The sequence below is a fragment of the Bombyx mandarina genome, chromosome 07, assembly GCF_030267445.1.
Source record: "Bombyx mandarina strain Sakado chromosome 07, ASM3026744v2".
Taxonomy (NCBI): Eukaryota; Metazoa; Arthropoda; class Insecta; order Lepidoptera; family Bombycidae; genus Bombyx; species Bombyx mandarina.
Genome location: NC_143214.1, coordinates 10,308,346 through 10,323,598, shown reverse-complemented (window position 1 = coordinate 10,323,598; position 15,253 = coordinate 10,308,346). Strand labels below are relative to the sequence as shown.

The 15,253-nt window shown below is 37.5% G+C and overlaps 1 protein-coding gene across 2 annotated transcripts in view; it reads left to right on the top strand.

Moving 5' to 3' along the window:
* The window catches only part of Gcy (receptor type guanylyl cyclase), a 162,830-nt gene that overhangs the window by 118,672 nt on the left and 28,905 nt on the right, over positions 1-15,253 (top strand). For both annotated transcript variants that reach the window (XM_028169377.2, XM_028169376.2), the window contains exons 9-11: positions 92-230; positions 5,818-5,899; positions 11,903-12,026. In XM_028169377.2, coding sequence (XP_028025178.2) covers positions 92-230; positions 5,818-5,899; positions 11,903-12,026 — 345 coding nt within the window. The remainder of the gene's footprint in view (positions 1-91; positions 231-5,817; positions 5,900-11,902; positions 12,027-15,253) is intronic.

The following is a 15,253-nucleotide window of genomic DNA, read 5'->3' as shown; positions in this document are numbered from 1 at the left end:
CAAGTCATAGCCCCATATCTTTCACCATAGATACATAAAAGTATTATCTAAAGGTATAAACTAATTCAAACATCTTTTCCGTATCTCCTAGGTGGTAGCAACATACGTGGCCGCAAATAAAACACTACAGTTCACCGAGAATAGACCTATTTACTGGGCTGGCGGCCGAACCACTCCGCCCCCTGACACACCGGAATGCGGCTTCGATGGTTCGCTTTGTCCGGATAACTGTAAGTTGACATTCAAGGTATCTTTTCAGGTAATTAACTTTACTTGTACCCAAAGATGCAAACGAGGCTTATAGCATGGCTTTCATGGCCTAATGGTTACGGGCCACACCAATGCTGATAAGCTTTTCTCTTTAAGCAATCCTGAAAGAAGATATACTTTTTTACTGGTGGTAGGACCTCTTGTGAGTCCTCACGGGTAGGTACCACCACCCCGCCTATTTCTGCCGTGAAGCAGTGATGCGTTTCGGTTTGAAGGGTGGGGCAGCCGTTGTAAATTTACCTTAGCCGTTGTGACCTTAGAACTTATATCTCAAAATTGGTCGCGCATTTACGTTTTTGATGTCTATGGGCTCCAATAAACCATTAACTCCAGGTGGGCTCTGAGCACGTCCACTCACCTAGGCAATAATAATAAAAAAATAGAATACTAGGTTTCTGTTCAAATACAAGTAACATAACAAGAGAAACAGAAGCAAAAAGGTAATTTTAAAGACCTATTTTAGAGACAAGATAGCAAGGCAAAAAAAAACTAGCGACCTGATTTCTCTTGCGAAAGAGTAATTATTGATAAACTCCTGACAATCCGGTAATATTGCACCATTTTAAGCGTGGCCACATCGATGCCACTAAGCTTCTCATCTTTTTAAGCAATCCTGAAAGAAGATACACTAGCACTCTAATTACTCTTGCGAAAGAGTAACTATTGATAAACTCCTGACAACCCAGTAATGTTGCACCATTTTAAGCGTGGCCACATCGATGCCACTAAGCTTCTCATCTTTTTAAGCAATCCTGAAAGAAGATACACTAGCACTCTAATTACTCTTGCGAAAGAGTAACTATTGATAGACTCTTAATAATCCGGTAATGTGGCACCATTTTAACCTTCAGCTCGGCTTCGGAACAAGAACGCTTTCGGATTGTCGGTCTTGCCGCGGAAGATTAATAGTATGGTTTCCGGCAGAGCGAATTGTTGAAACAAAATACTTAGTATAGATAGCATCCTGCCTTACTATTTCGGAGTCAGATGAAACTGGGTCGTTTGGTTCAAACCAATTAATCTCGGCGGATCTCGTATGATTGCATATTAAGTAGTGTCGGTCGGGAGCTTAAAAATAACATATTTCTGTTGTGTCTGTTGGAGATGATCTGGTGAATTCTCCCGGACCCAAAATAGATAGGGGTTGAAGCGGAATTTTTATTTTTTATTGCTTATATAGGTGGACGAGCTCACAGCCCACCTGGTGTTAAGTGGTTACTGGAGCCCATAGACATCTACGACGTAAATGCGCCTCCCACCTTGAGATATCAGGTCTAAGGTCTCAGTATAGTTACAACGGCTACCCCACCCTTCAAACCGAAACGCATTACTACTTCACAGCAGAAATAGGCAGGGTGGTGGTACCTACCTGTGCGGACTCACAAGAGGTCCTACCACCAGTAAAAATTATTTAGTGCTCATAATGTGCCGCCGACATCCTGTTACCAATACTTGGAATCTATTGAGGGATCTCTCTGGTCTCTTTCTACCAAGCTTAGTTAAACAATGTACAAAAGTACAATGCGTAATGTACATGAGGTAATGTACAAAAATTTGCTTATTAAAATTTGTGAAGATCAGATTAATTTCGTGCGATTTACCCTCCTACCTATAATCTATTTTTATTTCGATACGTGCTTTCACGTAAAGCCAAAAGACTATCGAGTAACCGTTTTAAGTGGATGACATAGGAGAATCTTTATTGGATCGTAGGGCTTCGGTCTCTTGATAGCGGGACCGAAAGCTTGTGAGCTTTTTCACTTGAGTTCAATTTGTAATTTAGAAGCAATGGAAAACGTCCCATTTTAGTCAGATAAAGAGTTCCTTGTGTTAGTCTCTAATTCTTAAACTATGAGTCGATTTGTGCCCAGCAAACATACTGTCCTATTTATTTTAATGAATATATCCGATACTGTTTGGATCATAATATATTGTCATGTGATCAAAAGAACAGAATAATTTACTAACGATTAAAAACATACATGATAACTCTAAAATTGACTGTTTATTAGTGTTAGTAATCCACAGTGCCATGTAAAAAAAAAAATCAGTTTTTATTTTTTAGAAAAGTATTTTAGTCTCTAACACGCTGTAAGAAAGCCTAAACTTAGCTGAATTTTACTACACTCAGGTGCGTGGGTGAGAATTCCTTGAAAACAAGCTAGAAATGTGAATTATTGTTGTGAATGTCAGATATTAATTGGCGGAATTGATATTCGATTCATTCTGTTGTTGCGCCCACGTGTATATTTATTTAATTTAAAAACCCGAAAATAATTTCAAATTCGTTGTGTCAAATATGGTGTATTTTAAAATCAATATGTTTTATTATGATAATAAAACGCTAAAATATGATTGGGACATTCACTATACGGCTTGCAAAATTAGTTTCAAAACGAATTGATTGATAGCTTGAAATCCAGAATATAGCTGAATCTAATTAAATTTTAATATTCGTCAGTAATATAGTGTTAAAAATTTTTCACCAAAAAAACTGGAAAAAGAATTTTTACTGTAGTTATGCTGATGAGTCGACGGCTCAGCTGAAATTAAGCGACTTTATAACCTACAGGTTTTTTTTATTGCTTAGATGAGTGGACGAGCTCACAGCCCACCTGGTGTTAAGTGGTTACTGGAGCCCATAGACATCTATAACGTAAATGCGCCATCCACCTTGAGACATAAGTTCCAAGGTCTCAAGTATAGTTACAACGGCTGCCCCACTCTTCAAACCGAAACGCATTACTGCTTCACGGCAGAAATAGGCAGGGTGGTGGTACCTACCCGTGCGGACTCACAAGAGGTCATACCACCAGTAAGACACATTAAGGCCTGAAGTTGAAGTTTCTAGAATAACACGCATCGCATCTTTGAAACCGCAACTGATGATTCTTCACACTAGAAACAGGCAAACTGGCGTAGACATGCAAACTTATTTACCATTCACTCAGATGAGAAACTAATCCAATCTAGTATTTTCTTCGGTATTACCAAGTCGTAAACATGATTAAAACTACTTTCTTGGCTTAATCCTACGTTTTTTATTATTTTATATTATATTTGATTATTATTATTTCCGAATATCTGATCTATACATACACAGGTAAAGAAAAAATAGTGTCATTCATAGGGACTGCCGATATAAGCCGATATAAGATTTCAATGTTTAAATTAATGTTATCAACATCTGCATGTGACTAGGAGATGTATAGAAATGGTAGAGCAAGGGAGAGGGGAAAGAGGTCGTCCGAAGAAGACATGGATGGAGTGTGTGAATGACGATATGAGAGAGAGAGGAATGAGTGTTGAGCTGACGGCTGATAGAAGAGCATGGAAGAGTAAAATTAGCTGTGACCACCCCACCTAGTGGGATAAGGTGAAAAAAAAAGAAGAAGAACATCAATCTGGTTTTCACATCTACTATATTAACACTCCGAGCAATCTATAAAAATGAATTGCTGTTCGTTAGTCTCGCTGAAACTCGAGAACGTGTGGACAGATTTGGCTAATTTTGGTCTTGAATTATTTGTGGAAGTCCAGAGAAGGTTTAAAAGGTTTAAAAAGGTTTAAAAATTAATGAAAATGCTCGGAATTAAATAGAAATAACAATTTTGTTTTTCCTTTGATGTGTCCCCCATCGGACGGATTCTTTGTGTTTGTTTTAAGTTTATTTTATACAAAAGTTTAGGTCTTTTATCGATCGATTAAGGCACTACGAAGTCTCTAAGGAAAGCTCTAAGGAAGCTTTCCAATTAGTCGACAGAGTGCAAAGTGGGCACTATCCGACTTCAGTGATGGTTTGGTGGGGTATTAGATATGAAGGAGTGACTGAGCCATACTTTTGTGAAAAAGGTATCAAAACATCGGCACACGTGTATCAAGATACCATTCTTGAGAAGGTAGTAAAGCTCCTTAACAACACCATGTTCAATAATCAAGAATGGTCCTTCCAGCAAGACTCGGCCCCAGGTCATAAAGCTCGGTCTACGCAGTCTTGGTTGGAAACGAACGTTTCGGACTTCATCAGAGCTGAAGACTGGCCGTCGTCTAGTCTCGATCTTAATCCGCTGGATTATGATTTATGGTCATTTTTAGAGAGTACGGCTTGCTCTAAACGCCATCATAATTTGGAGTCCCTAAAACAATCCGTACGATTGGCAGTGAAAATTTTTCCCATGGAAAGAGTACGTGCTTCTATTGTTAACTGGCCTCAACGTTTAAAGGACTGTATTGCAGCCAATGGAGATCACTTCGAATAAGCTTTTTATACTTTAAATTGTTTTATATTTATGTATTAAACTAACACACTGTAAAAGTAATAAATGTTATTTGCCATAGTTTTTTTTTTGTTTTCCTTTGTAACAGTATTTATGGCCAGACTAAGTAGATATATAGATTCTAATTTGTTCGTGATATCTGTGATCGTATATTATATTCTTCAAGAAAGTTATCGGTCATACTATGTATAACAGTTTAAAAGTATTTCACAGTGGAGCGTGGTCGCGTTTCACTAGTATTTATATAAAATCCTTTGTTACGAGCCAGAGAAATTGGGTTAATTGCGTGTTAAGAATAATGTGCGTTATCGAATCTCCCAACCCCTACGTCTGGACGAGGCAGATAATAAAATGTATAGTCGAGAAAATGTATGAGAAATATTAGAGCTGGTCGTTTGATATTAGCGGAGTAGTGCTAAGAAAACGTGCTTTGGTTTAGATCTACTTAAAATATGTATGTAAGTATGTTGCTGTATATATATTTGGATTTTTTTCCAGGATAATAGACAATAATTTAAAACAATACACATAAATATGCACATAAACCTTACTCTTTTATTCTTACTAGAGGTAACGCAGTAGTCGAAATTCGACTATAATTAATTGGAATTGTAAGTTTGTACACTATTATGATTGTATTTTATATTTCTATAACTACAAAATTCGCCACTATAAAAAATATTAACAAAGACAGACAATATTTAATCTATTCTCAATTTGACAACAGACGCCAAGAACAAAAGTTTGACAGTAAATAGTATGCATGCGTGTGTGCGTCAAATACATGGTATGTAGTGTGTGTAATGTTTTATTTATCGATTTAATGTATCTTTTAGACATTATTTAAATAAAATATTAGCATTGTGCACTCCTTCTCTATATTCTCTATAAGTGTGCAAAATTTCATACTCCTCCGTCCGCGCAATTTTCGTAAAAAAGGATACAAAGTTTTTACTTCACGTATTAATATATAGATTATTACGGTCATATTCTTTCTTTTTTCTATATATATTTTATTGCCCTTGTAGGCAGACGAGCATACGGCTGACCTGGTGATGAGTGGTCACCGTCGCCCATGGACATCAGCAATGCCAGGCGGTGAGCCAACCTCCTGCCTACCGCTAAGTACTCTCCCTAAGCTTGAAGAGAGACATGTCAAAGCGCTCTTTATTGGCCTATTAGCACAGTTTCTGCTGCATTGATAATGAATATGTAAGTACTTTTGGTAATGACGCAACTGATTAATTCTGATGAATGTGTTTTGTTACAGCACTCCCGGTTTACGCGATTCTCAGTATTGTATTGAGTTCCGTCGTTGTGATCTTGGCGATACTATCAGTCTTCATATACAGGTAAGACTAATTTAATTAGTTTAAACGTATTCAAGTTTCACTGCGAATGTCACGAAATCTGAGAAGAACCTTCCACGGTGAAGGAATAACATCGTGTAATAATAATCAAACCTGCAAAATTATAGTTTGAAAAATTACTGGTGGTAGGACCTCTTGTGAGTCCGCATGAGTAGGTACCACCACCCCGCCTATTTCTGCCGTGAAGCAGTAATGCGTTACGGTTTGAAGGATGGGGCAGCTGTTGTAACTATACTTGAGACCTTAGAACTCATATCTCAAGGTGGGTGGTGGTATATGATTATATTTAGATGTCTATGGGCTCCATTAACTACTTAACACAAGGTGGGCTGTGAGCTCGTCCACCCATCTAGCCTGGTGACAGTGATTAGGCTCCCTTCAGATAAGTCACCAACCCAGCCATAATTGATTTCAAACTAGGATTGCCTGTACTATTTGAACCTGTATACATACTTATATGAATTTCAATGTGTACAAACACGCATATATTAAGCACCCAGACGAGAAGCCAACAAGTTTGTTCGTTGCAAGAGTTTTTGCTCGATGTGCTAAGCCACAACCCTCGGACCAACAATCAGGGAGCTAATTACCACATCGCCGTATCTGAATATAATCTTTATATACATACTAGCTAACCCGGCAGACTTTGTAGTGCCTCAATCGATAAATAAAAGATCTAAACTTTTGTATAAAATGAACTTAAAACAAACATAAGGAATCCGTCCGACGGGGGAGACACATCAAAGTAAAAACAAAATTGTTATTTTTTTTTTATTTCGAGCATTTTCATATTTATCTACCTTTTAAACCATTCTCTGAACTTCGACAAATAATTCAAGACCAAAATTAGCCAAATCGGTCCAGCCGTTCTCGAGTTTTAGCGAGACTAACGAACAGCAATTCATTTTTATATAACTAAATAATATATAGAAGAGAAGATGGTTTTTGCTGGCACTGTTTTAGACATTTTAGACGAGAAGTCTACAACCTTGCTCAATGAGCTTTTTTCAGTTAGGTAATAGCGTATTTGGTTGTAAATGTGTAATAATGTAAGATTTTCATGTTATATATAGTTTTTTTTTCTCAAGTATTATACAATGAACCGCTTTTTTTACTAATGCACGCAGTCGGTACCTGTAATTGTGTTAGCATTTAGTGTGAATTCAATGTATATATTACTTGTAATATTCTGTGCTAATGTATAACATGTTGGTACCCAATAAATAAAATGAAATAAGATATGTACGTATTGCTTAAGATGCACTGTTGCATTGTTCGCTTTCAAAGATAATTAAAGATATGAGGTTACACGGAGCGACAACATAAGAGGTTTTTTTTTTGTCAACCGAATTTAATGATAAGTAAATACTCAATATATATACTTAAAACTCGTTTTTGTATCGCTTCCACTATTAAGAATCAGAAATGAAATTCGCAAAATATTATAATTAGCGTAATTGGTAGTGTTAGGGTGTTCTGTGATACCGCACGGGTCAGTATCGACCCAATATCTATTTCTACCGCAAAACACTGATGTGTTGTGATCTAAAGGACGAAGCGGCTGTACATCTGTACAATTGAGAATAAAATCTCATATCTCAAGGTGACGGTTTGAAAATTATGATTATTCTGGGCTTCGGTAATCGCTAAAGTTATTCGTATCCTATTCAGTTTAGTCTAAGGATAGTTTTACCGTTTTACGAATAATCCACTTTGGGTTCGTATGTCGTATCACTCTTGTCAGAGCGGTCGTGGTCGTCATCCAGCATTATTGCTGTGGGCAGATGCTATGCACCTCACAAGTAATCGCCACTCCTCCCGGTTACACTCATGCAAACAGCCGCCAACTGCCGACTTGATCTGGTCGGTCCATCGCATAGGCACCCACCCTTCCACGCGGTCTTCCATGTGGTGCTGGAGACGAATGCTTGGTATTCCTCCATTCTTCAAGAACTCGGCATTAAGCAGCGTCTTTCGGCGCTCGTGCATGGACGCATACTATCATTTTTTGGAGATGTCTCCCGACGAGGAAATGACTCCATAGAGCGCCTTGTCGTTTAAAGCCACTTTGGGTTAAAAACAGAAATATCAATCAATCTGTTCCGATATTCACTTCGAAGTAACTTTTTCTACCAAAATAAATAATCTCACCAATTTGGTATCGAAACGGTAATGAATATTTAATTTTAATTATCGAATCGACACAGACGTTTTTTTTTTTCTATCCAAACTCCGACTCCAACCTATAATTTTTTTTATTTTTTTTTATTGCTTAGTTGGGTGGACGAGCTCACAGCCCAGCCCAGATATTAAGTAGTTACTGGAGCCCATAGACATCTACAACGTAAATGCGCCACCCACCTTGAGATATAAGTTCAGTATAGTTACAACGGCTGCCCCACCCTTCAAACCGAAACGCATTACTGCTTCACGGCAGAAATAGGCAGGGCGGTGGTACCTACCCGTGCGGACTCACAAGAGGTCCTACCACCAGTAATTACGCAAATTATAATTTTGCAGGTTTGATTTTTATTACACGATGTTATTCCTTCACCGTGGAAGTCAATCGTGAACATTTGTTAAGTACGTATTTCATTAGAAAAATTGGTACCCGCCTGCGGGATTCGAACATCGGTGCATCGCTAGATCCGAATGCACCGGACGTCTTATCCTTTAGGCCACGACGACTTCTATTCTGACCTCTGTTTATTTTACTTCAATAGATTAAACAGCAAAATAAATTACCGCTAAAACCGGTTTAGATGCCGCAAAACACTAATCATATTTGATTTCGAAATATTAAATTTTATTCACCTCTTGGGACTTTAAATTGTTAAATCATTCATTTTTCGAATCTCATACTAAATTAGCTGTAACGTTCGATTTCGAATTTGATTAAAACGTAAATACGATCCAGTCTTATGCCGGCCACTCACATGCGCGCAAATATTCGTACATTGTACGGATGTTTGCGCGCATGTGAAGGGCCGTCAGACATTCATTCGCAAACTTAGCGGCTGTGCAAATGGGTTCGGTACTCAATTTGCGAACCCGTTTGCGCTTCCTCCTACACTTGTTTACGAATGTCTCACGAATTTCTCCTCCTTTTTAATTCGTCAATAGAACATTAAAGAGAAAAAGAGTTTCAAATTCTTTCCCAGACATCATTAACAGCCATGCTGTTTTTATGGGATTTCTTTTGATGAAGATACGCTACACAGTAGACGTCACGATCTATGAAAATAGCGAGACGTCCGTTGTCTTCGCAGTCCTGGGCGCAACTGGACACACGAATGTGTGGGAGACTACCCGAAGGATCGCCGTTCGCGCACTTTGATGTCTGTTAAAAAACCGACACAGCTTGGAAAACCACGAATGCAGCGAAAACTTTGCATAATCATTTGCAAATTTCGTCCTACACTTGCGGGTTTGCGTATTCTTGCGAATGTGAGTGACCGGTATTAGAGACGGGAAAGACTTGACTTCACTGGAATCGAATTTTCGACCTCACATCTCAAGGTCGACGGAGGAATTCACATAACGGTGTCTGCGAGCACCACTGCTTTGTACTTAGCTGGAACGTAACCTTGTTCATTGGAACAATATTAAAAGAAGGCCCGAACTTCGATTATTCTCGAATATTCTATCATTGTAATGAAAAAAAAAGACAACCTTTCGCAACGAAAATGAGTCTATTCGTATTAACATCTATCATCGAAATATCCTTGTAATCTTAACATTAAAACCCTGTTTTTAATACGGTTTTATTAGCTTCAAACGTATGTATGTGTTAGTATGTAACGGAATCTTTGAACATGATTTTGACCCAGTTTAAAACGTGGGATTAACTCGAAATTTGGTATACTTATTAAGGACCGATGACAATACAACATAAAAAAAAATTTTAAAAATTGAAATTCAACTCGAAAATTAAAAATAAATAATACTTTAAAAAATACGCTTTTATAGAAAATCCAACTAAAAAATAGAAAATGAATTTTAATAAATTTGAATTAAAAATAGTGTAAGAAAAAAATATTTTATTGTAAAAATACGTTGGGTGCTTTTCAGGATATTATCAAAATAACCCTTCTAGTCATATCTGTTCATAAAATATTTATAACTACTGATAACATACTGCACCCCGAACATCGATTGTTCTCGAATATTCTATCAAAAAAAAACAACCTTTCGCAACGAAAATCAGTCTATTGCTATCAAAATCTATCATCGAAATATCCTTGTAATGTTAACATTAAAACCCTGTTTTATTAATTGTGCTATACAATAGCAACAATCGGAAAAATGTTCGCCTAAGTCGACTTAGGCGAATTCTCATTTCATTTCTTTTCTCTTCTAACCTTCTGTATTATGTAGGGGATCTAATTGAACCCGTCAGTTATATTATGTTCGTTAGGCGTATTCCGAGTTTATGTGAGACGTTATAAATTAGAAGCTGTATTATTTTTACTGGTGGTAGGACGTCTTGTGAATCCGCACGGGTAGCTACCACCACCCTGCCTATTTCTACCGTGAAGCAGTAAAGCGTTTCGGTTTGAAAGGCGTGGCAGGTGATGTACTGTAAAAACTGAGACCTTAGAACTCACGTCCCATGATAGGTGGCAGCGTTTACATTGTTGACGTCTATGAGTTCCGGTGACTATTTGACGTTTGGTGGACCGAGAGATCATCTCCATATATAAGCAATAAAAATAATAATTGATTTAACGGAATACAATATATAATTAGCGTTATTATTAGTGGTTGAGTGTACTGTAGGCTCTCACGGGTGAGCTACCACAATCCCTACTAGTATGAAGTCGTTGTGGCCTTAAGGATAAGACGTCCAGTGCATTCGTATGTAGCGATGCGCCGGTGTTCGAATCCCGCAGGCGGGTACCAATTTTTCTAATGAAATACGTACTTAACAAATGTTCACGATTGACTTTCACGGTGAAGGAATAACATCGTGTAATAAAAATCAAACCCGCAAAATTATAACTTGCGTAATCACTGGTGGTAGGACCTCTTGGGAGTCCGCACGGGTAGGTACCACCACCCCGCCTATTTCCGCCGTGAAGCAGTAATGCGTTTCGAAGGGTGGGGTAGCCGTTGTAACTATACTGAGATCTTAGAACTTATATCTCGAGAAGGATGGCGCATTTACGTTGTAGATGTCTATGGGCTCCAGTAACCACTTAACACCAGGTGGGCTGTGAGCTCGTCCATCCATCTAAGAATTAAAAAAAAAAAAAAACTGCCGCTAAGCAATCACATATGATGATCTAAATGGTGGAATAAGTGCAATACTATACAATTCAGAGTTAGACTTGGCGATATGTACACTGTTATTCTTGCGGAATCCGGTAACCATTTAAGTTCAGGCCGTTGACTTATTTACCGGACTATAGAATTAAAAAACCTGCTATTAATGATTTGACCTCATGTCTCAAGGTAGGCGGCGATATTCGAATAGTGATGACTAGAGATGAGGCGGTCAGGTCATCTTTAACTACGTACATCAAAATCTAAAAAAAAAAAAGTCTAGTTCCTAATAGAACACATGTGGCTATTCTATTATACACTTGAATTAGTTACTTGATGATGTAGTTAATTTGATTTTTAAGAACAATGAAATAGGTTCAATAATTTTAAATTTACCTCTAAAATATATGCCTTCTATTTTTTAAACTTAATAAATCCACCGGGCAAATTTACATATAAACAGTACCACCAAAGATATTTTATTAATAAAACATGAAAATACAAAACCCCAGCCAATATCTGATAATCCCAAGGAATCAAACAAACCGTAATTAGAATAATTTTAACGAGGGCACTAAAAACATCGACCCCATTACATACAAGGCTAACTATATATAAGTTTTTATTTCAGTCATAAAGATAGACGTTGGGATATATTTCCACCTCTCTCAATAGCTTCTGAAAGACCGTGTGCCTATAAAATGTTTATTTTTCTCTTAGGCATTATAAACTTGAGGCGGAAATCGCGATGATGACCTGGAGGGTTAGCTGGAGTGATGTCCTGCAGCCTGGCGGCCGACTCAGAGGCAGTCTGCATTCAATAACCAGACGCTACAGCACTGGAGTAAGTTATCATGAGAATAATATTTTTTTGTTGATTAAATATTTTTTCATTATTCCATCGATGAGTGAACGAGCTCAGCTGGGTTGTGAGCTTTAAGTGGTTATCGGAGCTCATAGACATCCACAACGCACATGCTATCATCCTTTACTGGTGATAAGACGTTTTTTTATTGCTTAGATGGGTGGACGAGCTCTATTTAACACCAGGTAGATTATCTACTGGCTTAGCCATCTAAGCAGCAAAAAACAGTTCAGAAGCAAATCAATGTTGTTGCCAGTCTTTTTTTTTTTTTTTTTTATTGCTTAGATGGGTGGACGAGCTCACAGCCCACCTGATATTAAGTGGTTACTGGAGCCCATAGACATCTGCAACGTAAAAGCGCCACCCACCTTGAGAGATAAGTTCTAAGGTCTCAGTATAGTTACAACGGCTGCCCCACCCTTCAGACCGAAGTCAAACTATTCTGACTAAAGTACTTTGTTGAGAACACAAACTGAAATTATAATCTGAAGAAAGGGAGAGCTAGGCGCTTCAATAACTTAAGTTATTATTCCTTAGTCCTAAATTACCCGCAAAATTATAATTTGCGTAATTACTGGTAGTAGGACCTCTTGTGAGTCCGTACGGGTAGGTACCGTGAAGCAGTAATGAGTTTCGGTTTAAAGGGTGGGGCAGCGGTTGTAACTATACTGAGATCTTAGACCTTATATCTCAAAATGGGTGGCGCATTTACGTCGTAAATGTCTATGGGCCCCAGTAAGCACTTAATCCCAGGTGGGATGTTAGCTCGTCCACCCATCTAAGGATTAAAAAAAAAACATGATCTGAACTTCATAATAAAATTCATATACATACATTACGTGAACTATATCCGGGAGTTTATCCGTGCTAAGAATCATCCCGCAAAATCGTACATTACGTAATCACCCTACATTGTGAGTCTATACAGGCGGTATCACCTATCTATTTCTACAGCTAAGTAGCCATATACGGCCGAAATAACATAGGATAGCGACATTACAACATATTTGCGACCTTAATTTCACATCTACACAATATTCGTGCTCAAATATTTATGAGCCCTAGCTTAAACCCCCAGTTCAGTTTCGTTAGTAAGAAAGAATATAGTACATTTACTCTACTTACATTATCTAAGGCAGAAGGCAGATTTTATACTGGTGGTAGGACCTCTTGTGAGTCCGCGCGGGTAGGTACCACCACCCTGCCTATTTCTGCCGTGAAGCAGTAATGCGTTTCGGTTTGAAGGGTGGGGCAGCCGTTGTAACTATACTTGAGACCTTAGAACTTGTATCTCAAGGTGGGTGGCGCATTTACGTTGTGGATGTCTATGGGCTCCAGTAACCACTTAACACCAGGTGGGCTGTGAGCTCGTCCACCCATCTAAGCAATAAAAAAAAAAAAAAAAAAGGCAGGTCCGCAAAATTTCCCCAGCAAATAAATCAGTAACTCAAGAATCGATAATCCGACACGTGATCTTTGTCACAAAATTTGTCGCACAGAGTGTTGGTAAGAACTTCACACATAGTTACGCAAAACGACCGAGCGATTTGAAGAAAGAAATAGGTCAAGAAACCGACACGAGAAAGTGTTGATCTCAAGACAAAGATTTATTCGTTCAATTTAATTGGAAATTTAGAAATAAGAATTCCATTTAAATCCAAATTGAAAGCTGAATCGATTATTTATAGAGATATTTGAATTCTTAAAGAATGGGTTTTATTGTGTCTACTATAAATAAACATTATCAATCTTCACTGTGTTTTTGGGCATTACCTAATATTACGTATCACCCGATAGATCTTGGGCTATTGAGTCAAATGCTATTGAGTCACATCTAAGTAATAAAAAAATAAAAACGTGCTATGAATTTTTTAGACATTTTTCGCGTATTACCCATAGCTATTCTAATGAAAATCTTTTGATACATAATTACGGAAAATGTTGAATAGCATCAACCAAACTCATACCAGGCGGGTTTTACAATATGATTATACATATTATCTTCCACTAATCACTAAATACCTGGTAAGCACTTTAGTTAAAAAATGGTAAAAGTGTTTGCACCAGGATGAATCCGCGTCAAATTTATCTGATTAGACGCGGATTCATCTAATTCTATTATAATTTAATATTATCTATTTAATCTTCTATTCTATTATAATGTAATATTATCTAATTTAATATTATCTATTAAATTATAATAGAATGCAAACGCTAAATCAATACATTCTCTTGGAAAAACAAACACCAAAACAAACCTGGGTTATAGTGGAAAGATCCGAAATGGAATCTCCAGTATAGTACTGAAGTAACAACTATTCAAATTACGTTTCCATACTTCGCTGTAGAAATTTCAGACTGTGGTATCAACTTGAACGAACTCACCACACCTTCTCCTTAGTATTTAAATTAAGAGGAAACTATCTTATAGAATAGAAAAAATATAAAGGTGAGAAATTCTACATAGGCAAAGCTACACTGGTATCTTCTGATTAATAAAACTCTACTGATGGTAGGCAAGTTGTAAGCTCACACGGGTAGATATACTACTTTATCTATTCCTGCCGTGGAGTAGTCGTCTGTTGTGGTTTGAAAGGTGTGACAAACTATGCAAATGATGTCTACACCTCACATACAAATGTGTCGGAAGCCCGTGAAGCAAAATTCACGTTCTGTGGACTGTTTCGTTCTCTGGTACCTATTTTTAAGAACAGATGAGCTGTGTGCCTGTCAGTCCAATAAAAATAAAATAGTTCCGAACTCGACTGTGAATACGGGATTAGCGCGGACGTCATGACCCCAATTACTGCTGCTACGGGGTATTCTGTCAGAGCCCAACAATGAAATTTTCTTTATCATCGACTAAAACGTGCAACGCGACCAAAACGACAATACCTTTTGCCCTTCGGATGACTATAATAACAATTGTTTCGCTTCTCTTTTTTTCATTACAATTATCTTTTATTCGTTCACAATTGTCGTTCTGAGCGGTTTCTATGTATTTTCATAAAGATACGATTCTGAGAATATTTAGATTTTTAAGAGAGGTTTCCTTCGATACCGTATTGCTTGGAAAATATTCTTCGGCGTACTTTAATCTAGGCTATCACGAATACTCTCATATGCAAAATTCTCTTAGTTCTATTAAGTATTACATAATTTCTTGATGACTTCAAGAATTTTGAGGAACGTTTTTAATTCACTTA